General features: G+C 34.6%; 2 protein-coding genes across 2 annotated transcripts; both read left to right on the top strand.

The window, feature by feature from the left end:
* The first annotated feature begins 4,421 nt into the window (after positions 1 to 4,421).
* LOC18613925 (protein TILLER ANGLE CONTROL 1) lies at positions 4,422 to 7,596 on the top strand. The gene is made up of 5 exons (XM_007051409.3): positions 4,422 to 4,522; positions 4,628 to 4,673; positions 4,994 to 5,658; positions 5,958 to 6,108; positions 7,291 to 7,596. The coding sequence occupies exons 1-5, from the start codon at positions 4,517 to 4,519 to the stop codon at positions 7,305 to 7,307; spliced, it is 885 nt and encodes a 294-aa protein (XP_007051471.3). The 5' UTR covers positions 4,422 to 4,516; the 3' UTR covers positions 7,308 to 7,596.
* A 14,676-nt stretch (positions 7,597 to 22,272) lies between these two features.
* CYP78A9 (cytochrome p450 78a9) lies at positions 22,273 to 24,484 on the top strand. The gene is made up of 2 exons (XM_007051407.3): positions 22,273 to 23,392; positions 23,603 to 24,484. Exons 1-2 carry the CDS (start codon positions 22,418 to 22,420, stop codon positions 24,233 to 24,235), a joined length of 1,608 nt encoding a protein of 535 aa, XP_007051469.3. The 5' UTR covers positions 22,273 to 22,417; the 3' UTR covers positions 24,236 to 24,484.
* The last annotated feature ends 1,118 nt before the right edge of the window (positions 24,485 to 25,602 follow it).

Genomic DNA, 25,602 nt, shown 5'->3' with positions numbered 1-25,602 from the left:
GTGTAGGAATATGTGGATCCCCACTAAATTCTGTAAGCAAAGACGAGCCAATGGGATGCTTATTTCATCCGCCAGACTAATTCTATCAATCTTTTTTGTGGGTCTTAGAGTGCATGTGCATTGGATAACAGATATCTTTGTTGACAGTGCAAACTCTCAGGAATTTCTGGTCCTGATTAATTCTGCGAGCTGTATGGCGACCTATAATAATAAAGCAAACGATTCTGGAGGAAAAAAGGAAAAAAACTAAAGGAGAGCAGACAGGATTGTGCCATTTGATCTCCAATAATGAGAACATGTACCACTAACCACAGCCAGATAGAAGGCTCAAATTTTTTTCTCCTGGAAATCAATCTACTTCTCTCGAGCACTTCAATATATATAAAGTGAACGCTGCTGGGCTATTGGGCATGCTTTTTTATTTTTTTTATTTTTCCCACTGCGACTCTCTTTTCTTTTAAAGTGTGGAAATAGTTTTCCACCCAGGGATAGATGGCCTATCATACTGGTAAAAACAACAACATGAAAGAAACCAGAAGCAGAAGAAAGAAGACTTGTGTTCTTGCCAAATTTTGAGATCCTTAAGTTTTTATTTTTTCCTTGCCTCCTAGATACTGAGAGAAAATTTCACTGCTAATAATTTCCAGGCTTTCTGACATAGTGCAACTGTATATACCAGCATACCCATGTTCAACCATGGAATAGAGCCTTGGCTTTAGTTGCAGATCAAAAGTGAAAAGCCCAATTAACATACAAATTTTTAGCGTTTAATATCCTATCAGTTTTGCCTTCTTTTTATAATTGCCAATGGTGGGACATTGAACTCAAGAACAACACAAATCAGCTGTTAAAAAATTGGTGATATGCAAGAAAGCAAAGGTTTGCAAAAGTGAAAGCGAAGTAGAAGTATCAGGTAGAAAACGGTACAAAAGCAGTTTGGACCTAGTAAAGTTCTTCTTCTCAGTCTGTTCTACTCTGCCCAAGTTTTGCTTTTGTTGCGAATAGAAAGAAGGTTTGGTTGTGATCAGGGGAACGCAAGGTGACCCACCAGGCTATGGAGGCATATGTCCCTACATTTTGAAATCAGATTGCTTTAACAAGAATCCAAAGCACCGGTTGCGTAAGGTGGGAGGTGGAGGGTGGATGTTTATTTGCTTTCAGGCAGCAAACAAGACCCAGAAAGCCTACAGTCCACGCTCGCCACCTTTGATTAGTGTTAGGCTTTTAGGCTTCTGATATAACCAGACAAGTTGCTAAGGGTCAAATGACAATAACAAACGATGAATCCCACGCCTTCTATGGTCCTGTGTTTTTTCTCACATTTTTTTTGAATAACCCTTTTTCCAGCTAAGCTTTCATTTTCATAGAACTTTCTGCTTGTGAATGTCTGATTTGCCCTTAGGGAAGACAGCTAGATTTATAGCTAGCTAAGCTTCGAACTGATCATCCAGGTGTCAGGATAAGAATTCAAAAGGTACGTAAAGTGAAAAAGATTTATGCTAATTCAAAATGAAAATGTTCAATGTTGATCAATTTACTTGTTATGGAATTGCATCACATCCCAAACCTGAACAGCTGGACCAGGCCTTGTTCCCATGGGGTTCCAATACTGCAAGGCTAGATGATAAATTCTCTCTTCAGAGTTCCTAGGAACAAAGAAAATGAGCAGCTTTGCTGGCAATTGGAGGCTAGATGATAAATTATTAGGTCATTAGGTTCTTCTTTGTTTTGTTAACTAGTTAGATTCTCTTGGTAGCTTTGACCTCTGTTCAAAACTTGTTCTTTCTTTAGTAGGTGTCTCCCTGTCTGTTTTTTAGATAAATAAAAAAAATTTTCTGGAGACAGTAAGAGGCCAGTGAGCCACCCATACCCATCTTCTCTGTCAAACTAATGTTGGGAGTTCTTCTCTTCCAAACATTGTCAAGAAAAAACAAAGGAAAACAAGGTGAAGAATAAATGTGATTCCATTCCCTAGTGTTTATTTTCATTAGTAACTGTACATTAATTTATATTTGTACGGATTGCATGTATATATATATAATCTTCGCTTTAATGGGATTAGACATTTCCATTTCTTGTAAGTCATGTGCTTGTTTGCAATAAAATATTATTTTTTTTGGTATTTGTGATATTAAGTTAGACAATGGAATGTAGTTTTTTTTATTATTATTATAAAAATCTTATCTTGTTTATTTTGAGATTCTAATTTTAAAATGAACAATCTTAAGTTCTAACTTGTAAGATATCATTTTATATTCACAAAATATAAAAAAATTAGTAAAATATACTCACAAAATAAAAGTATATGAATCAATTTTTCATGACAACTGTGAAATGTTTTCATTTTGTAAAGAGTAAGGGGATGATTCATTCCTTGCTTCGAAATGAAAGTCTTTAATTGCATTTCAAAAAAAACTCATAAGATGTTATCTAAGAAAAAAAATACCTTATTTTTCTCTTTGATTAATATTTGTCTCTGCTACTTCTAACCAAAGTAAGGGTCCCTTTCAAAAAAATGTATATATATTAACAAAATTACATTTGTGTAACTAGTTAATTGTTATATATAGACCTTGAAGTCTTTAATGATTTTAATGACAAACTCTTTTTTTACTTTTAAAAAAAAAAAATGTAAAAGTTGGATAATGATTAAATTAATAACGACTTGAGTTTATTGTCATGAATGACTCGATTATGACTCAGTGCAATATTACAGTTAAATAAAAATTTTACGAAAACAAAGAAAGGACATAAAGGTCAAAAGGATGGTCACCCTACATAGTAAGTATTTCTTGTCAATTTAATGGAAAATTCAATTAGAACGACTAAATAAAATATGAAATTTACTGGAAAAAGAAAAACTTGAACACGATTAATTAATTGAGTAAGAAATTCACGCACTTATGCCGTTGACTATTCTTGCTTATGAATAAACCAAAAAAAAATTTCAGTCCTGAATTCCTAATTAAGGAGATATGGAATATTTACATAAGCTAATTTCTCTTTATGATGCATATATCAAACATAAAATTTGTGCATTAGGGTTGGAAGGCATGCTGGTATGTTTGGTCGTCCATGTGTGGATTGTGGAGTGATATCTTTATTCTCGTGTTGGTTGTGAGAAGGAAACATCACATGCATGATTTACAAATTGAAAGTGGATAAAACATATCCAAAATGGAAAACAGGTAATCGATTGAAAACAAGTAAAGAAAAAAAGAAGGGGGTTGCACCACAATCCCACTATCTATGGAAAGTTTTCATGAAATCTTACAAGTCATTTAACTTCCATGTGAGAAAAGAAAAAGGAAAGTACTGATCTCGCTATCCTTGGAATCATTTCCGTAGAAAAGAGAAAGAATCTCTATCGATGGCCATTTATATTCTGGATGGAAAATTAAAATGGATAATTTCTTTAACTTTTTTTTTTATTTTTCCCTTTTCTTTCTTGTTGATGATGGACTAAAGCATGGGTATATTAATCAAGGTTCAAGAGTAATATTAACATGGAATTAATCTATCATCTTCAAACCAATCGACCTTATGGATCTTGAGCTTAAGCCTCGGATAGATAGCTTACATAGATCACGACCTAAACACCAAAAAAAAGGCGAAAAGGAACAAAATTCCTTTGATGAACTTTTTATGACATTCAAAGAGAGAAGGATAATGTTCCTTTCATTAGTCTTAAATTTTTTAATTATTAATTCCCATCTAATTTCACTTTTTGGTTTAAGAATTACAAAAATTTGTGAACCTTTATGGAAGCAGTCTAGTCCGAATGATATTTTTGTATCCATTTTCCAAGGAATCAGCTTGGTTTAGATGCTACTGGGGAGAAGTTTGATTAAATAATGGAGATACTGCCGCCAATGCCATGGATTTGAGTGCCTTGTTCCCATGAATTTAGACTCTCGAGCAATTATCTTCTGGCCTAAGTATCTAGGCCTAACAAAAACAAAACTTCTACTGCAATGAACATATTATTCTCAATGATGAATACTCATTATAAATAAATGAAAAGAAATGTTGTCGTCTACTATGAATGGGATAAATAGGCTTTAACAAATGGATAATAGAAAGGGCAAAAATTCGGTAAGAGTTAGGTGAAGAAACTAGCCCTTCACTGCTCTTTCCTGCTGCATTTTGCTGTGTGCTTTAATTTCTTTTTTTTGAAGAAAAAATGAAAGGGAGAAAAAGGGGCAAAAAACGCAACAGAGAGTGATGAAAAAGAGAGAAAGAGGTGCACATCATTTCGAGAATTTCGCCACATCGATCAAGCCAGAAAGACCCAACATTGCAACATGCCATGCACCCTCGAAACATGGCTATTTTCCAGGCCCCACTTCTTATGCCACGTGGCGCCGCTTAAGTCCCTTAACCCATCAGCCCCCTTGCTTTTACTTCCTTCGGTTTCTTCGGCTTCATAATCAGTCCCCCCCTCCCCCACCCTCACTTCATTCGCTTGACACTTTGCCATTGCACTGATTTTCTCACCAAAAGCTTGGCTGAGAAAATGAAGGTTAGAAACATTCCCCAGATACCCATAAATTTGGTTACTTCTTTACTTTGATGATGTTCTTCTAATGAAAATCCTCTGGATTTCGTGTTTGATGTTTCTTAATAGATCTTCAACTGGGTGCAGAGGAGGTTCCATCATAACGTCCTCAAAGGTTTGATTTTTCTTACTTAATCTGATGTTCTTAATTTTGGAATTAAGAATGTGACAAATTACCATTGTACAGTGTTTTCAATCTCATGCATTATAGGGAGTTACCATATTATAACGGTCCTACTTCATATATATATATATATATCTTCTTTTGAGTATCTTGTTTATTTTATTTATTCTAGCGAGTATCTTCTTTTGAGTATTCACTCTAGAACAGTGTTTTTTTTAGAACATGAACATGATACTCTAGGGGGAGTAAAGGGTGGCAGATTCAAATTTCATTTTACAATTGTAAATGAGAAAACTTCCATATTTGTGCAGATGGGCTGGCTCGAAATGTTAAGAAGACTGATTCCATTGCAATTGACACAAATACCAAAGCTTTACTCGAACAGGTAGCACTGGTTGACGTGCTTGACGGTTGGCGAGATGGCATTCTAACAATTGGCACTTTCGGTTTTGATCCTTTGAAATCCTTTAGTGAACAAAAAGAGTACTTAGCTTCGGAAAGCGAGGAAGAAGAAGAAGAAGAGGAAGAGGAAGAACGATACTCCGATAACAATGATGAAGAAGATGATGACGACGACCACGACGACGACGACAATAACAATGATGAAGAAGTGAACCCCCTGATGTTCAGCACTTTCGAGCACAGTTTCGAAGACGTTGAATCAGATGTAGATCACCCGAAATATGGAAAACCTGACGTCACAATGACCTTTGATAGGGTTGCGGGGTCTACTGATCATGAAATCAAGTTTGACTTGGATGCCACTGAGGGCCATTCGGGAAAGCTGAGAAGAAGAACTACGCTGGCAGACCTCTTCTCCGAAGACTCTGACATGAAAAAGAAGCCAAGCCCTCTTGCACTGGACTCAAATTCTTGCAAAAGGGCATCTGTTCGTACAAAAAACGGGCTTTCATTTGCCAAGAAACTCATTCCTCAAGTTGGAGAGGATTCACGTCCCATCAAAAAGCTACACCAAGTGAGTATTAAGAAGTCTGCTTCTACTTTTCAGAATAATCACTCACCATCACAGAAATTTTCTTTTTAACTAAAGATTCGAGTGGACCAACATGTAAAACTAAGGCTTTGCTTAATAGAAAGGATGAAAACGAGAAAGGACAAATAAAATTAAATTCACTGATTATGCTAAAATAAAAACAGAGATGTGGTAATTATGAACCTTGGGCATTTTTTACTAAAGATTTCCTTCTTTTTTAGTAAACAGAGCCTAAATATTGCAGAATTTACTTCGGTTTAACACAAATATTTGGTTATTAGATGATGAGGAGGATGTTGAAGAGGAAGATCCATCCAGAGCTTGAAGGCAAGGGTAGTAAATTGGAGGGGCAGAGCAAGGCTAGTGTAATCGATGTTCTTGGTAGCAAGAAACATGAAGCCGGTGAATCAGTTTCTCTGCTTCAAACTCCAGGTACATTTCCAAACATTTGAGAGCTGCTTCCTGCTCTAATTTTAACTTTTCAGATCCTCCGTACATAATTAACTTTCCAACCACAGCAAAATAATTTGACGTACAAAATCTCAATGGTAGTGTAACAGGCCCAATATTCCCCTTCTTGGGCTGTAAGATTAGTGCTTACCTTTTCCAATACCAATGACCCTTTGGTTTAGTGGCATGAAACCCTTTTAAGATAGGGACTCCAAACTTAAAACCTCCATATCTATTAGTTAAAAGAAAAAGAATATTGGGTAACATTCTCTTGATTTTGTAGCAACCTACAGATGAGAGGAGATAAAAGGAAATGGCAAACTCCTAGGTAATCACATAATTTGCAAAATACCAAATCCTTATCAGTCTCGAACTTCCAATCATTGGGCGTATCAACAAAATTTATCAACCTAGCCAGAAAGCTGATCAGTTTCCGTTCAGTGACTAGTTTTGATGTGACCCAGCTAATCACATAGTGTTTCTAGTGGCCCAAAGCTTCATTTTGTAATAATTAAACAAGTTAAACCCACAAAATTTTTTTAACGTTTGAGGATGAAGGGCTCCAAGTTGCAGTACTAATTTTGTTTGTGGGAACATGGCTCACCACCGTCACACATTAAACAACAACAGTGTCAGTGTCCTGAACAGTAAATGCTCTTCTCTTTAAGTCATTCCATACCTTCTTGTTGTATCTATATGTGAGGGTTGCAGCCGTTTCTTGTTGTACGTACTCCATCTCTGCATGGTTAGGTCAAGTTGCGTGGACAAGAGAGAGAAGCTGAATCTGTCCTCACTGTCATTTTCCATGGATAGGGTAGTAATGATCGGGACAATGGGACCCTTTTGAAAAATAACACAAGGTATAAATCCAACAAGGAAACCGTCAAATTAATCCCAACGGCTGTTGTTCTTCAATCCAGTCTAATTCTCTGGCCCCATGGTAAGCGCCTCACTGGGCTGGTCTGTCTGCTAAAAGATTGGTAGGGACGAATTCCCATTATCCCTTTAACCATCCTTCATAATTATTAGTATCAAATTGTTGACCAAGTAAGACTATGAGTATATTTTTTAATTAATTTCCCCCATTACCATAGCACTTAAATCTTGCTTTTGGGTTTGGAAGACGAATTTGCTGACAGATACTTTTCACCATTGTTATTGCAGATGCTGCTATAGCTTGAGCTTTGAGTGATGATGACCTAATCTGCTAGAAATTAATGCGCTCTTGTGTTCTTAAATAATTTTATCTTTTTCTTCTCTTCCTTCCTTTTTTATGGACAATGTTAATTAATCAGGTTTATTCATGTATGTGAAACATGGGACCATGTGATTCTCTTTTGTAATTTTTCTTCTATTGTACTTTGGCTTTAGTGTATGTTGGTTGTTTGATTATTGTCCCATGCCAGCATTCCCACAGGCTTTGATTGTTCATGTTTTGACGTCTTGAATGCACCTTTTTATTTTTAATTATATCAGATAGTATATATTAATTATTGAAACTGTCAAGCAACAGTAACGTGGTTCATGTCATTCCCTTTTGTTATTTTTCTTTATTGTTTTGGCTTTAGTATATGTTGGTTGTTTGATTGTCGCAGTGTTCTCACGCTTCCATTGTTCATGTTTTAGACATCTTTGAATAATCAATGCACCTTTTTTATATCAAATAATAAATTAATTTATTGAAACTTTTAGTCAAGTTCACGAGTTCTCTGGGCTAACTTTTAACTCTATTTCCTTATTAAAGCTAGGTATTCGGTAACCAATAATATTCATTCACTCGCCACTTGCTCCCCTGTCTCATCAATCATCCATCCCAAAATGTTTGTTGGGTTCTTGATATCTTTATCAAATTAATTCATTTTTAACCTCTTCAAAATATCTTTAAAATTTTTAAAAAATAAAATTTGATATATACCATTGATGAAAATAAAGATAAAAAAAAAATGAATTGATTTGACTAAAACAACTTAAGATATGATCAAACAATTGAGAATGGAAGTACTTATAAAATGTTATAAAGGGGCCATGGGTTAGCCATAGCATCAAGCCTTGCCTAATTTTCTTTCTGTCTCGATATCGAAATTGGCCACGATGTATATATGGTAAGAAACTAAAATCACCCTAAGCTCTCGTATTTACTTCCAATGTAACTTTGATCAAGTTTCCATCCTCGTTAACATCTCACCATCATTTTACTCCCGAAAGCTAGTCAATGCTACCCATTTTCGGATAAAAACTTGAGGGTTAAATCAACGTCTAACCCTTAGATAGTGCACTTCACAACCAGGCCATGAAATCCAATTTTGTCTGCTTAATTCATGATGATAATCGACAAAGCTTAGTAAAATATCTATATATATATATATATAGTAGAATTCATGGTCTAGACTCGTTGTAAAGCCAAAAGCTACAAATAATAAACTGTATATCATACTAGTTAATCGATGTAACTTGCGTTCCAAGCACCTTATGTCTGCCGAATCTGTCTTATCTTTGATTGTCTCCTTCATATATTGTAGCAATACATCTCATCCTCTACAACGATATCGCTAATCTTATGTCAAAATTACCTTCGAATAATGAGAAAATAAAACAACCAATGTCCACTTGATTAAATCATTTGTACCTATTAACTTGCTTTTATTAAAGGGATGGATAGTTCAGTGGATCAAAAACTCGAGATCCACAAGCAGATATTTTCCATGGATTTTGCCATGAATATGTTAGATATATACAATACATAATGTATACCCTAATTGAGCAAATAAGATTTGAGATTCATCAAACCTGTCTCTTTTACTTATTTTCCATTAGTACCTGATTGGTATTTAATTATCTGTTTGTTTTGCGGCTATTTGATTGTATGCATATTTTGCACGCTTGCATAAAATTGTTGCTTGGAATGTTGTGGAATTCTGTGGGTTTATGCATACTCTTTCTCATTCAACCGGACATGTCGACATTCAATTAGGTTTCTTTTTTTCACATCCAACGGTCATTTGCTTGAGCCCACTTGCATATATGGAACATAGGATGTAGGTTTTTCACTATTAAACAAATAAAAGAGGGTTTTGTTTTTTTTTTTCCCACACTTTAAATCAAATGAGAATAGAATAATTTTTTTATGATATTAGAATAAAGTAAAAACAGTTATTATATAATTTAATTTATCACATGAAATTATGATTTTGATATATTTATATATGTGTGTGTGTTTGTATGCACGTGTGTCGGGATTGAAAAAAAATAACTTTGGAATAATAAAAAAATAGGTAATATAAACACAAAAATATCTTTTATTATACTTTATGATTTTTAATATGAAATATTAATATTTCATAAATTTATTAGAAGTATTAGTAAATTTTAATTAAAACTTTAATTTTATTTTTTATTTTTATTTTTAAAATATTAATAATTTATAATTTATTTAAAGTACTAAAATGTATAATTAAAACTTTAATTTGATTTTTTAACTTGAAATTTTAATTTTTTATAAGTTATTTAAAATTTTAATAAATTTTAATAAGAATTTATTAGTAATTTATTTCTATAATTTTTTAAGTTATAACTAAAATATTCATTTTTATAATTTATCTAAAATTTCGATAGTTTTTAATAATTAAATAATAATATATTCATAATTTGTAATTAATATATTAATATCTTTAATAAATTTTTAAATTTTAATAATATTGTTAATAATTTATTAATAATAATTTAAATATTTTTTGTATTTTTAATATAAAATTAAAATATTATTATTTTATAATTTATTTAAAACATTTATAATTTATAATTTTTACAATTTAAATTAGTTATTTCATAAAATAGTTAAAGATATTTTATAAAAAAAATTAGCCCATTTCTCATGCAAAATAGCTAATTCTGTAAGGAGGATTGTAATTAATTATTCTGTGTTTTAATTGTTTCGTGTTTTTAAAGAATTTTCATTCCTTGAAAATAATCATTCCTTATATAGAAATGAATCAAAGGCAAGTACATAAATATAAGGAAAGTATGGAAGAAAGTGCATAGTCATTCCTCCTCGCCAAACATGTCAGTAGTGTTTTGATGAACTAATTAATAATGCTTATCAAGTTTTTAATTTTACCAATGATATATTCACTTCCTCCCATCTTTATGATTATATATGTATGCTAAACAAAGAAATAAATTTCAAGTATATTATTTAAATATATCTTAAATTATTTAAAAATTTTTAAATAACTTTTTATTCTTTTATTTATATTCAATCAAATCTTTATACTTTTATTTTAAATTGAATAAATCTTAATAATTAATTGTTATTAATCAAAATATTATTTGTTATTATATATTACGTGGTACTGATATGACATGTTGATATATCATATGATGATCACATGACGTGTTGATGTAGTATGAAGACATGGTCATATAATATTTTTTACCTTCTACGTTAATTTCATATCAATGTCATGTTGATATAAAATAATAAGTAGCATTTTGATTAATAACAATTTGTTAACTATTAATAATAAGAGTTTATTTGATTTAAAATAAAAGTAAAAGAATTTAATTGAACACAATAAACGAATAAAGACATATTTAATTTCTTTTAATAATTTAAGGATTGTTGTAAGTATTATGTTAAAAATTAATTACTTTAAAAATATATTATACAAACATCATCTAAATTACCAACATTAAATCAATAAGAAAAAATGAGAAAGATTTTTTTTGAAAGGAAAAGTTTTTTGCTAGGCATGTAAAAAGGGATTATTCACCGTTTTAATATAAATGAGTTATAGTCACTTATATGCATTATATCGCAACATGAAGAGCATTCAAACGTGACAAACCGGACAATGAAATAAAATTTTGAATTAGTTAGGGGTTTAATGAGTCTCATAAAAATAAATCTTCTCTTTTAAAATTTCGTCATCTTCCTTTAAAACTGTAACGAAATATGTTTTCTTTTTAATAATAAATTGTCAATTAATGAATTTTCAGATGACATTCTTATTTCTCTTCTTTTGTCAGTGAATTTGAAAGGGGTAGTAGGAAACCAGGGTCTTATCCCGTAGATGGAGGAATTTGTTGAAAAGTAGATTGAACGTTGATAATTTGCCATTGTTCTCGGACATTCTAGCAGGAAAGAATGTGAAACCCTAAAGGTCTATGGGTACATTAACCGAGTGTAGACACCTAAAATAATAATAATAATAATAATAAATAAATAATTTTAAATTATAATAAAATAAACTAAAATATAAAATAATATAAAAATAAATAAAAAATATAAGAAAAAAAAACTTCCCCAACCACCCCGCATGATGGGGTTCTGGCGACCAACTCCCTGGTGCCAGAACCCCATCGTCGGGTTGTCCAAATTTTTGGACAACCCGGCTCTTTAAAGGCTACCTGCAAAGAACAGGAGCAAGAAGAGACAACAAAAAAAATCCTAGATCTACCAGCAGCAAATACCTAGCCACAAGAAAAAAATCAAAAAAGCAATCAGAAAAGAACAAAAAAAAAGCAACAAAAAATTCAATCGGGGTTTCAACGGAGACTGGGTTTGGTTTGAGGGAGAGAGATCGGCGTCAAGGGAGGCTACCGGCTGAAAGTTGAAGAAGGGAAGAAGTGAAACGAAAAGAGAGATTTTGCGGTGGCCTACGGGTAGAGAGTAGGTGTTCGGAGAGAGGCCGACGATTAGGGAGAAGAGAGAGAGGCCGACGAGTAGGTGTTCGGAGAGAGAGAGGCCAGCGAGTAGAGAGAAGAAAGGACGCCGGCGAAGAGAGGAAAGAAAGTTCTAGAGAGAAGGTAGAGAGTGGCGGCTAGAGAGAGAAAAAGAAATTGGAAAATGAATAAAAAAGGTTAAAAAGGGTTTTTATACCCAGGGGAAGGAGAGCAAAACGGTGTCGTTTTGGTGGAGTGGCAGAAGTTGGAAGGTCCAGGCCCAAACGACGTCGTTTTGAGCAGCCCCACAGGCACCAAACGGTGCGTTTTGAACTCTGCTTTGTGGATCTCAGAAGGCAGGCCGGGCGTAACAGATTTGGGCTTCCGCGGGTCGGCGGGTCGGGCTAATTCGAGCCCAATAAGGTATAACCCATTTTCTTTGGTCTGGGCCTATTTCAATTAATTTGAAGATTAGCCCGTTTTGTTTTAAAAAATTTACATTTTTTATTATGATTTAAACCACATTAGGAAAGTTAGCCATATATATATAAATGTCTCTTTTAATGCTAAAAATGATAATGATAGTAGTAAATAAAAATAATAGTAAAAGAAGAATAAATATAAATACATAAAATAAATAAATAAATAGAAAGAAAATTCATAATACCTATAGATTTTTTTTTAAGAAAAATATATATATATATATAAATAATAACAATAATAAAAAAATATTATAAATATATTTAAAGGCTTGCAAATAATAAAAAATAAATGGAACAATTACTTGAGTATTACCACCTAAAAAGGGGGCAAAGAGTTGTCTCTTTCAGGTGGGTCACTTAAGGGCGGAGTTCGAAACGGACTTTCACCGAAGCATCGGGATAAGTCCGAATTCTATACTCCTATACCCATTAGTCTGAATAATTGTTGTTTAAAATAATATATAATGATAATGATAAATAATAATGATAAATATATGAATAAGTCAATAAATTACCTGAAATTATTAAGCATGTTAATATTACCAACCAACTAATTAATAAACACGGTCATGTAGATTTCATCATTTTATATTGTCATTGCATGTCACATTTATTTTGCAAATGGTGCGGGAATCCCGATGATGGGATTTCCCCGAGGAACTTGTAGAGACGAGTTCTTCCGGGGATATATCTAGGTGAGGAGAATTTCGAGACTTCACCAAAGCGTTGGGATGGTCTTCGAATAATTTTCCAATAAAAGATTACCGACTCCACCATTTAAAATAAACAAGTCATGACATCATTTTACGCTTGCATTATGTGCATACGTAAAATCAAACCAAATAAAAACTCTCAGTCAGTCAATTCAATAAAAATTTAATTAATAAAGTAGAGATTAACTTAAGAGAAGACTATATATTAAGATAACTTAAGATTAAATGGTACCGTTCGTGGAACGGACGTTACGGAGGTGCTAACCATTTTCCGTGCGTAACCGCACTTCCGAACTCATCTCTAAAAAACGTGGACCAGTTCTCATTCTTTCGACGGCTCTAAAATTAATTTAAGACTTCGTCGATTAGAATCAGATTAATAGGTGACCAATCACACCTGAATAAAAAGATTGGTGGCGACTCCCACACGGATTTTAATTTTTGCCCGCGTCTGACGGAAGAGTTCCCGGACCCGCACGTCACAACACCGAGTTAAAATATGTCTTGAAATCAAATCATGGTATTGGTCGGAGAGAGCGTATAAATAATATAGATGACAATTTTGCTTTTATGTGGAAGAAGAAAGGAGGTCGTAATTGTGCCGTTGATGGTTGGAATAGCTTTTGCATGAAATTTCCAATATTTTATTGTGAAAAGACCAAGTAGAGATTGGGCCAGTCGTGTCGAAACCATATTGAATAGGCTGGGTCTTCGGCAGCCCATGCATGCACCTGGGTTAAAAAACTTCGAGAATGTAGGTATAAAATTTTCCCTCCTACCTGCATTAGGTAATTGCTAAATAAAAACTGAATAGGATTGTTATTAGTATTAATTTGAAAATAAGCATGGACTCCATCACCAAAAAAAAAAAAAACATGGGCTGCAGAATTGAATTCTAAACAATATTTTGCAAAGAATCTTTATCATAAAATCTATAAATCAGAGTTACTTATTCTTTGAAGATTGCCTCAAAGATCATCAACCTAAACCTTTTGGCTGCATTGAAATTTTGCAGGCTACCTTAGTGGTCCAGAATGAACAGCAAACTTCATTGCAATTAAAAACCTATTCCACCATTTGTAGTTTTTATACCCTCAACTAGAGGAAAACTCAGATTCTCGTGCGTATTTTTCAATTTTCTTCATGCAACCCTTGAAGCAAGAGAAAGGTCGAGTTCCCAGTTTTTCTACTTATTTTTGCTCAATTTAGTTTTTTGTTACAACATGTTCAATTGATCCAGTGGTTTCCAACAAATCAATGTTCTGTCAAGAGCCCCAATTCATGAGCTTTTACTGTTTGTGGCCATCAAATTGATTCAATTGTAACCCAAATCAAAAAACTTTTACTAGTAAAATCTCCAATGCCACTTGCCTGTCTAAAACTCAAGTGAAAAGGGGGGGTCAGAGGACTCCATCACATTTCATTTTCACTCCTCTATAAGGTGCAAGAAGAAAAGATTATATGCCAATGGCCATTACCTACCTCTTTTGAACAAACTTTTGAATTCAAAAATCAAAACGAGTTAAGTGACTTTCCAAGTTGACTACCCTTTGTTTTTTAATTGACTTCTCAGTCAACACAACTCTGCCCAGCTAATTTCCTTCTGTCTGAAAAGGAAACAATTACTATTTAAGTAATAAACTTTGTTCTATTTAGGTAATAAATAGCTACGTGCACTACCCGCAATCGGAAACTATAGGGAAGTTGGGCGTGTCTTCAATGTGATTGGCAGCGTAGGAAAGGGAGAAACCAAATCATTAATTGGTATGACACTTTGTTTCTTATGACGTTAGGGTTATTTTCAAACAAGAAATTCAAGGGGTAATGGTGTTAACCTCCCTCAAGTAATCCTATTTGCAACCTCATGGAAATCGTGTGCATAACATAAGATATAGATTGATGGTTTTTTCGATTTTGCTTATTTCGTCAAATTATATGTCACAAATGACGGGTTTTGCGTGTTAAAACTATCAAAATGTGTGTATAAGCTGAAATATAATTAAAAGATGGATGATTAAGTTAGATCCCTATATATAGTTTCTGTTTTTTTAATAAGAACTTTGAGAGATTCAAATCTAATAAGATAGATAGGCAAGTTGTTGAAGAAATCTAAGAAATCTTGGAATCCCCTAATAATTCAATAATTTTCTATCTTGACTCCCATCCTCCTCTCAGGTCCCCACCTCAAAGACTTGGTTATTTCCAAAGCCCTTTCAGTCTCTCATCATTTCCAGCTTTGATGATTTAGCAAAAGATACTATACTTAGTTCAGGAATATAAAAATGGATTGGATCAATATAGCTTAAACAAAAATGATTGTAACAATTTGAATAGATTACAACAAAGGTATGATTCTAATGCAGGCAAAAACAAAGTCCTGCTATCATCATTTGTTAGTAATTATGAGCCTTGATACGGATTTAAATCTAAAACAAACAGTTAATTAGATTCATAACAATGTAGTAATACCATCCGTTTTATTATTGATTTATTTATTTGGACTGATGTAAAGTGTGATATGATGATTTAGAGAGGAGCATGAATTCGGGCATATGCCATGTCTAGGTAGATATATATATATAGATGAAACTTCAATTGAGTTGTTCAGCGCCAACCAATTTTAATAATTGTTAATAAAGAGAAGGGCAAAGATTATAGAAGACTTATTCTTCTTCTTCTACTTATTATTATTATTATCATTATGTTCTTCTCAAAAGAGGTCTAGATCCTGAGCATGGGCTGCGAATACAAAGCTTGCAAGTTGCATTAGGTGTATGAAAAATGAAACTATGGAAAAAAAAAAAAGAGATTCTGCCTCGAATCAAATCTTCAGAGTAAGAAGGAATAAGAGCTCATCAAAAACTTCTGCTTTTGTTGTTTATCCAATTAAGTTGGTCTGCACTTTGTTATGCACTCACCATTTCCCTGAAGTACTGATCACTCTACCGGTGCTCTATTGAAGTACTAGTACCCTTCCTTTATGATATTTTAATATGTTTGCCCCTTTATATCCTTTAATTTATGTTGACAAGATCATTTATCGATGCGGAAAAATCTTTTAGACATGCCGATCTTAATCCAAATGAAACAAGTCATAAGTATTATGTAATGATACAATAAAGGTATGTATTCTCAAGTTTTTCTTGAACCTATTCTTTTTTGTAGGTGATTTTAAAGACATATATTTCATATAAACTTAATGCATTCAAAATTTATTTTTGGAATATTTTTCACAAGAATCGAATTTTGATTGATAATATACTTTTTTATTCTTAATTGAATTAACCCACGCCGGTGATAATTTTTTATATAAATAATAATTAATTTGAATTGATAAAAAAATTACGTATTTCGTGGTTAAATCTTGAAATACATATACAATTTCAGTTGACTAATGCATGTTATGGTTTGGCAGCTTTGATATTGATCGTGAAACATGGAGCTTTAACATGATATGATTCCTTTTTATATGGGCAGAGAAATTGTCAAAGGGACAAATATTTTTCCAATATAACAATCATAAATATTGATAGATACAGATAAGAGGCCTAGTGATGAGTTGGGAGTTTTTTAATGGATATTTCAGGGGAAGCAAATCTAGTTGTAGGACCCAAATTTACTGCTGAATGCCTCCTGTTCAACTTTTCTCAGTCAAAAGCAGAGAAATGGCAATGGAAATGTGATCCATCAACGATTGTTCATTGTGGCCTAAAGAATCCAAAATATGAGTCTCTTGAAAGGACTATGGATTCAAAGCTGCACATATTCCTTCATCATTCAAAGATTCAAAACTCAGAAAAAGAGAAAGATAAAAAAAAAAGAAAATGGAAGTCAAGAATCTTTAGACCTTCCCCCCCCACCCCCACCATGGCCAGTCAAAACGGAATTTCCCCATTACATAATGGCATCAAATCCAATCATCGTTCAGGTTTTAAAGCCACGGTGGGTTAGGCCTTAACAATCCCACTAATATATAGGCTTTTTTATGCAAATTGATATATTAAAATCTAGACAATGGGGTTCTTCTTCATTCATTTGTCGCTGAGGTTAGTGTTCTGTCTCCCATTATCTTATTCAGCTAAAAAGGTGTGGTGCTGAATTCAATATATACCTAGTTTAAATACGCTTGCTTTTGATTTCCAAGGACTGAACAGGATAAACCCAAGTTGGTAAACCTTTCCCCCCCTCTCTCTTTTTGTTACTTATAGGGAGAGAGTTTCTGTTTATTTTTTCTGTCAAAAGATGATGTAAAATGAAGGCATAGTTTTCGAGTCTGACTTAGGACTGAGTTGGTACAAAATCTATGCTAAAGATGATGTAACTGCAGACATAATCTCATGTTTGACTACAACATAAAGAAAAAAAAAAAATACAAGCAGATAATCCTGATAAACAAATCTCGTGTCTGTTTGTAAAATTTAATTCGAGGAAAAGGTTTTCAACTTGAGCAGGTTTTTCCACGCCAAAGACGAAAGCACAAAAGAGCAAATGGAGGAAAAAACCCATGGAAGGTTGAAACACTTTTCTTCTAATAAACCTTCCCCCGTTCTGTACTCCAAAGAATTTAAGCAACTACAGAAAAAAACGACAAAGGGTGATGGATGTGGCTCTGCATCCATTACGCAATTACCATTAGTTTATGTTAGTCTTAAATGTGTCTAAACGAACAAGGTTGAACGAACCTGCAAATGCTTAGGTCACAGTTTGGCAAAGCAACCTTAAATTCCAAGAAATTAAAGTAACCATGATGTGCAAAAATGCAGACCAAGGAGAAGAAGAAGCACCAGATTCTGCCACCAAGAGGAGGCTCAGAATTATTGTTTGAAGCCTTGGGGCTGAACTTAGCTGGCAGCTGAAAAGTTGCACTGTTGCGTATTCAATAAAATTTTAGAATATGCAATTCAATTTTGAGTGATCCTTGACTGCTCTTCCTTCCAATTTGATATTGATTTTCCTCGCAATTATGCGTTAATTTGGACAGCATCCCATTCCTCAACCCAATATTGATATTTTGTATTTGCTCTGCTAAACGCCTATATTATATGTTAAAATTACATAATCTAGAAAGTTTCTTTATTTTTAGGAATAGCAAGTATATAAAAGTAATCCCAAGAATTAATCTTGGATTTGAATTCATAAGGATTTCTGTATTCAAGAAAAGAAAAGCTACAACTTAATCCATACCTTTGCAAGTAATTTAATGATTTCTGGTCTCCTATCATATAAATAGATACTTTCTGATAAATAGTACTAATTCTTTTGGTCAAAACACAAACTGGCAATCTGCATTTCCGTTTGAATTTCAAAAGAACCATTCAAAGTACAAGCATACAAATCAAAGAAATTAATGTTTAATTACATATGTCGTGTTCTATAGGTTACTACCATTAAAAAAAACAGGAAAAAGAAAAGAAAGGAATATATTGAGGACATATCTTTACATTACATGACATCAATGCTAAGTATACCCATCCTTGGATTCTCTAATAGCGCCTGCATTTATTGATAGAAATGATCAGGGAGTTGATTCCCAGTTGCACCAATGTTCAATTCCTTTCTCTTTCTTTCCTTTCATTTTAGTTCTTGTCATGATAAAGGGGTGAAGAAGATTAGAGCAGAGATACAATCAAATATCTCCAAACTGCAGATTCCTTCCACCCTCACCCACTCCTTCCCCTCGTGCTCTCATGACAGAATTTTATATATTTTTATATATAATACCACAGCCACTCAATTTTGTTGTCTTACGACACACGATAGGAAGTTTCTTTGTACAGCAACAGTTTGTCGGTATGGGTTTGTAATTGGACAGAGATTCAAAGTTCAAACACAGTCAACAGGCTTGCTCTCTGATTATTACTAATATGACAAAAAATAATTAATTAATTTGTAGGTTAAGCAATGGTTAACTTGTTGGCGAGCTGCAACTTAAATTTCCTAGCGTTTCAGGTAATTTGTCAGTCTCGCCATGACAGCAGTCGCTTTGAAAGCCCGCCAGACATTGGCATCTTGGGAAAAGATTTGGAGTTCGCCTGATTTGTTGGTCAGACGTAAAATAAAGATGTATGTTCTTGGTGTTGTCTTGTGAGGTTTTGGCAGGGGACTTATTAAAATAAAAAGAACAAATCAACGACACCATGGGGAAGCTTCTTTGAAGCTTGTTTGGTGTTTCTCCCCTATGAGGGCAACAAGAAGAATAGGTATATATGATTTGGTTAGGGTCTCCACTTTAATATATTCAAAGGAGCTTTGGTGGGAGATATGAGGCTTGCTTTTTCTGATTTACAATCGTACTTGCTCTTAATCATGCTTAAAAAGTATGTTTTTCTCTTTGCATAAATTAAAATATTCCCATGTTTAAGGTTCCTTTATGTTGAAGAGGCTACCTAGCTAGCTAGCTGTACATATATAATACATAATTAATTATATGGGTATTACAGTTTAATCAAATGGGATGATTGCGCAATCTATAGTTCATATGGAAGTAATCCAATGATTCGATCGGTAGGGGTCCTCCAAAAATGAGTAAATTTCCTTGAAGTGATATTTTTAGAGTTTTGATTATTTGTTACTATTCAGGAAAAGAAAAAGGATTCCCAAGATTTCCATCTTTTCCTTTTTCTTTTTTGATGACCCGCATGAATCTGGTGCTTCACCTAAAGCATACGAACTTTGAGAAGACATTGGGTGATTAGTACACCTATTAACAATAATCTGCAAGATTAGTCTTTTTTTAATCCCCCCCCCCCCCCTTCCTTTTTGTTTTGCAGCTATCTCCCACAATTTGCAAGTCTTTTCATTATTATTATTATTATTATTATTATGACCATTTAGTGGTGGGTCAACTTGAGTCAAGTGAAGTGTCCTCGTCTTGCAAATGGATTTTGTTTAATTTGATAACAATTGCGTTCAAAGAGAATCCCTTGTGAGTTTTCTTATAGGGTAATGGGCACATTCCACCTTTCTTTAATGGGGATTGCTAAAATTTAGATCAATCCAAACTGTGTTCTCCCAAATACATTAAACAAAACATGTTAGATTGTAGGCGCATCTTCCTTGCTTTATTCACTACGTACCAACACTAGAGCTTATCTTGTGGTCATATTTTTGAAGATATGAATTTTATAAATTCTTTTTCTTTTTATGTTGAGATCTATTGAAACTTAAATTAGACAGCCAAAAAACCCTCTTTTTTTTTTAATTTCTTAAATTCCATCACCTGATTTCAAGATTTCAATCTGAAATTTAAGTCTATGATAAGCCCTTGCATCAAGGATAAGTTATCAAAATTCTTGAACCCACTAAATTTCATATATTTGAATCCTGTTTTGTCTTACTTCCCTTCAATTTTGTATTTGATTTTAAATTTCAAGGCTAATTCCTAATTACATAAAAATATTCAAATTTCCGATGTGTTCAATTGATGATGACAAACAATAATTAAGACATTAAAAATTTTAAAATTTTCTAAAACAAACTTTTATTTTTCCTTTTGTAGCCTTAACGTTTCAACTAATTACCAACATGATGGTCGACTTCGTAACTACAAAAAGCCTAATCAACTTGATTCCAAGAACTTTACTCATTGTCTTAAAAAAAAACACACGCACACACATGAAGCTTACATTAATGTTGACTAAGGTTTGGTCTTCGGTCTCGGTCTTGGTCTTGCCCTTTCAAGCCAACTCATAATTCTGGTAACTCCAAAATTTTGACTACCCAGTTGCTTTCAGGCCAACAATATCAACGGTCAGGGATTGCTCATACCGAAAATTCACAATCTAAGCCGTTGAACCATTACCAACAAGCACTAACACGTCGACAGATGTGGGTCCCAATCAAATTAGCTTTCCGTTTTACGCTGTCCCGAGGCCGATGCATATCATTCCAAGTGTGACGGGTTTAATTTTAGTTGACGATTATACCCATGTAGTGTTGCCCCATAGAAGTCATAATTGCGGAACAAAGGATGGGCGTTAAAGGGAAATGCAATATCAGTAGTGTCATAAAAAGGGCATTTCAGCATTCTCTTTAACCCCAAGTGCAGGCCACGTGTGCGGGATTGGTGTTCAAAAGAGCCAGAAACTTCGATACGCGAGTAGCAGGAGTTGTCACATCATATGCATAGAAATTGCATGAAACGTACACGTGTCAAGAGGCAGGCAATGGTTCACATACGGTTTTTGGTGTTTTGCGAAGGGATTCAGATATGGCATATTTAAGCCATGCTGGCTGCTGGGTGTCGTTTATTTTCACATTTTTGCGCCTAAAAGCAGTGTATGGGAAGAGGGCATGGGTGCATGGGTCTCATGTGCATCCGTTGCTAAGCCTCCCGACAGTATCCGTCCACACGACCCCCTCGTGTCATTCATTGGAACCCTGAAATTTTTAACGCCACACCTCATGTTAACTTGTCCCAGGAAATTTTCTTCTCCACGCGCCACTCCTCGAGCTTCTCGCTCACACCTACTTAGTAGCCTGGTAGGCTGGTAGCTCAGCCTATAATTCTCGTTAATTTTCAATATATCAGTTTATTAGAAGAAATTTTTTGTGGTTTTTATGTCCATAGAGTTGGCAGGCATGCTAATTAATTATTGAACTTTTTCTTTATTTTTCTAGCAACCTCAACTGAGGAAAAATGAAAGTTATACATAAAAAGGATATTCCTTGGAACATTTCTTGGTTGGGAATAAAAAGAAAAAAGGATTGTAGAAAATTTTTGAAAGTGACATTATAAAAACTAGTAATAAAGATTTTGATAATGATAAAAGAAATTGCATCATTTTGTTCATTACTTCACTCTATCAAATAAGGTCAACAAGTGAACATTCTTTTCCCCAGTTCTTTTAATAATCGATGCATCATTCAATAACAAATATATTTCCCAAATATTTTTGTGCTCTTAAAATGTCAACGTCAAGTAGAGAAAATGCTATCCGCTCACACACAAAATTGAGGCTTACTAGGCTTACAATATCGTCGTCTGGGGCTAATTTGCATAGGCAAGAAGTAGGTCAACCCGATTTTTAAGCACGGGCGTGTTCATTTTGTGCGGTCATTTTACCGACAAATAAACGTCAGCGACGAAGCACAGGATCCCAGGCCATTAGGGCGTGTTTCCACGCGCTCCAATGTCGGAGATCTCTCTTCCCAATATATCGTCATGCAATCGTGGCGGCGCAAAAAAAAAAGTTGTTTCTTATGCGCCACAGAATTCTAAAATTAATATATAAATAAAAATTTTCAGTTATAAGGTCCTATTTCTCACTATAACGGTTATTAATTTTCTCTCCGCCTAAGCTCTTCCCCCCTATATAAATAGCGGCCAGGCTCATTCGTTTACTCCCCAAAATAAAAAAGCCACCGTCCTTTATTAAATCCTGCCCTGTGCTTTTGGTGTGTACCCTTCTTTCAATTATTAGTACTACCCAAACCATGAGAAGTGACATAGAGAGTGTCTGGGTCTTTGCCCTTGCATCCAAATGCCGAGCTTTTTCTCAGGAAAACATTGCATGGTCAATTTTGATCATTGCTCTCGCCTGGCTAGCTATGACCCTAGTCTACTGGGCTCACCCTGGTGGTCCAGCTTGGGGCAAATATAGGTTCAAAAAGTGCTCATCTCTTTGGGTTGCTGCTAATAAGCAAATCCCAGGGCCTAGAGGGTTGCCTCTGATTGGCAGCATGAACCTCATGGCCAGCTCCCTGGCTCACCACCGGATTGCTGCCGCCGCTGAGACATGCAAAGCCAAGAGGCTCATGGCCTTTAGCCTTGGTGATACTCGTGTTATTGTCACGTGCAATCCCGATGTAGCGAGGGAGATTCTTAGCAGCTCTGTGTTTGCTGATCGTCCAGTGAAAGAGTCGGCTTACAGCTTGATGTTCAACAGAGCAATTGGGTTCGCTCCTTATGGAGTTTACTGGCGAACCTTGAGGAGAATCGCGGCTACGCACCTTTTCTGTCCTAAGCAAATCAAAGGTGCAGAGGATCAGCGACGCGTGATTGCCTCTGAAATGGTGGCCTTATTGGGTCACCATAGCCAAAGCTTCCGCGTACGTCAAGTGCTCAAACGAGCTTCTCTAAACAACATGATGTGTTCGATATTCGGACGAAAATATACGTTAGATTCCAATAATGAAGTCGAAGAACTTCGGGCTCTAGTCGATGAAGGATACGATTTATTGGGCACATTAAATTGGTCAGACCATCTTCCTTGGCTAGCAGATTTTGACCCTCAAAAGATCCGAGTTAGATGCTCAAAACTGGTACCTAAAGTGAACCGCTTTGTCAGCGGAATTATATCCGAACACAGGGCTCAACCAAACGGGAAAACTGGAGATTTCGTTGACGTTTTGCTCTCTCTCCAAGGTGCCGATAAATTATCGGACTCAGATATGATCGCCGTTCTTTGGGTAAGCTATCCAATAGTACTACTTGCTGTTATAATTACTGTTGCTCATATGTTTAATATTCTTTTTTTTGTCCGAAAATGTGTCTTGTTTAAGAAAGGTGTTAGAGAAATGAAGTCTACTAAATGACAAATCAAATAATACTATTTCTGATACTGAGTTTTGGGGTACTAAATACTGTCATTTGTTTACTATTAATTTGTTTTTGTGCAGGAAATGATATTCAGGGGAACTGATACGGTGGCGGTCCTCATCGAGTGGATACTAGCAAGGATTGTGCTTCATCCTGACGTTCAGTCAAGGGTCCATGATGAGCTTGACAACGTTGTGGGCACATCAAGAGCCGTGGACGAGTCTGATGTGATGAACATGATCTATCTCCCCGCTGTGATCAAGGAGGTTCTGAGGCTACATCCACCGGGCCCACTGCTCTCCTGGGCCCGCCTAGCTATCACTGATACAACTATCGATGGGTATCACGTGCCGGAGGGGACCACGGCAATGGTGAATATGTGGGCCATCACAAGGGACCCCAAAGAGTGGGCGGACCCACTTGAATTTGTGCCCGATAGATTTGTGACTAAAGAGGGTGAGGTGGAGTTTTCCGTGCTTGGATCGGACCTTAGGCTGGCTCCATTCGGTTCGGGCAGGCGCACATGCCCCGGTAAGAACTTGGGGTTGACCACCGTCAGCTTTTGGGTGGCAACCCTTTTGCACGAGTTTGAATGGCTCCCGTCCGATCAGACCACTGTTGACTTGTCCGAGGTTCTGAGGCTATCTTGCGAGATGGCTAATCCGTTGAGTGTTAAAGTTCGCCCCAGGCGTAGGATAAGCCTATCTCAGTAAGGTTATTACTGGCATTATCACATGGAAAACGAGACCTAAAAAGCAAAAAATGGAATGGAAAGACAAAAATACTAGCAGTAGTAGTTTTATGCAAGGGAGTTCACAAAACTAAACCCTTGATAATGTTGTCTTGGTCGTGTTTATTGAGTGTCAGGTTTGTAATTTTCATTTGTTTTTAACCGCTGTAAATATGGGTGAGTGACTGGGAGTAATACAAGTTTCCCAAGTATTATTACTCTCTTTCTTCTATCCTCCCCTTTTAACTGCATACTTAATTATCTGTTCTTACTTTGTTGGATGGCTCCTTAATTTTCCATGCTATACAAAATGGTTTAGACCGCTCACAATTTGCCACTCTCCAATCTTTCATATGGACATGGTCAGAGATGCATGGAGCAATGAACAAGCAGACTATAACTAATTATTAGAATGTATGTCATGGGAATGCTATAGAATATGATAAAGATTGTAAATTGATGCATAGTTTTACAAGCATATGATCACAACGTTAAAACCATGTGTTCTAATAATTTATATGATACGTATCATAAAATAAGAAAAGAGAAATTAAAAAAAAAAAAAAACTAACTTCTTGGAGTTAATTCAAACTCTATTTTTTTAATTAAAAGTTCTCTGTCACTGCAAACTTAATTCTGAAATAAATTTTTTTACTTAGTCCCCTACTTCAACTAAATGTCTATGGCTCCTAAATCATAAATTAAAAGTTAACTCTAACTACTTTCCATGATTAACATGAACTTAAATAAACAACTCCAAATAAACATACGACTAAAGTAATTAAATAAAATATTCATGTATTTTATATTGACATGCATAATTATCATATTTGAAAGTTTCAACACTTGATATCATGAAATTGACATAAATTACAATATCTTTGCTGCTATGGTTCATATGTATTGGAGTGTATTTCAAGAGAATCTCAACATAAATCTATCCATATTAAAATGAAAGCTGTTGCTTGAAAGAACAAATGGTCAAGCTGCCATCACCAAAGATTATAAGAATTTGTGGTCAATGTCATGGAGAATAGTTTTAAGGAGTCAACATAATATTCTTTCTGGAAACTTGTTTTTATTTGCAAAACCTCAACTGGTTATCAAAATTCGACCATTGAAATCGAAAGTTGCAGCAAGTTGATCAAAGCGATCGGGGACTCTGTGGCTCCATCTTCCCCTGTATTATCCATATATATTTTTTTCTGAGAAAAAAATGAAGTAAAATTAGAAAAAGATACCACCGTTTATCACAATTACAAATGTCCTCATTATTGATTGAAAATCTCAACAATTCCAACACTAAATGCATCGTGATCAAAATCTTGGCGTATGGTATTGAAATATACC

The sequence above is a fragment of the Theobroma cacao genome, chromosome 1 (genome assembly GCF_053813885.1).
Source record: "Theobroma cacao isolate CCN51 chromosome 1, ASM5381388v1, whole genome shotgun sequence".
NCBI lineage: Eukaryota > Viridiplantae > Streptophyta > Magnoliopsida > Malvales > Malvaceae > Theobroma > Theobroma cacao.
Note: the sequence above shows the minus strand (reverse complement) of the source record. Positions and strands in the feature narration are given on the sequence as shown.

Excerpts from the sequence above, each read along its gene's own strand:
- CYP78A9 (XM_007051407.3), top strand. The coding sequence starts at position 22,418 with ATGAGAAGTGACATAGAGAGTGTCTGGGTCTTTGCCCTTGCATCCAAA. Across the intron at positions 23,393-23,602 it reads ATATGATCGCCGTTCTTTGG|GAAATGATATTCAGGGGAAC; the intron begins GTAAGCTATCCA and ends GTTTTTGTGCAG.
- LOC18613925 (XM_007051409.3), top strand. Across the intron at positions 4,674-4,993 it reads CCATCATAACGTCCTCAAAG|ATGGGCTGGCTCGAAATGTT; the intron begins GTTTGATTTTTC and ends ATATTTGTGCAG. Across the intron at positions 5,659-5,957 it reads CCATCAAAAAGCTACACCAA|ATGATGAGGAGGATGTTGAA; the intron begins GTGAGTATTAAG and ends TTTGGTTATTAG.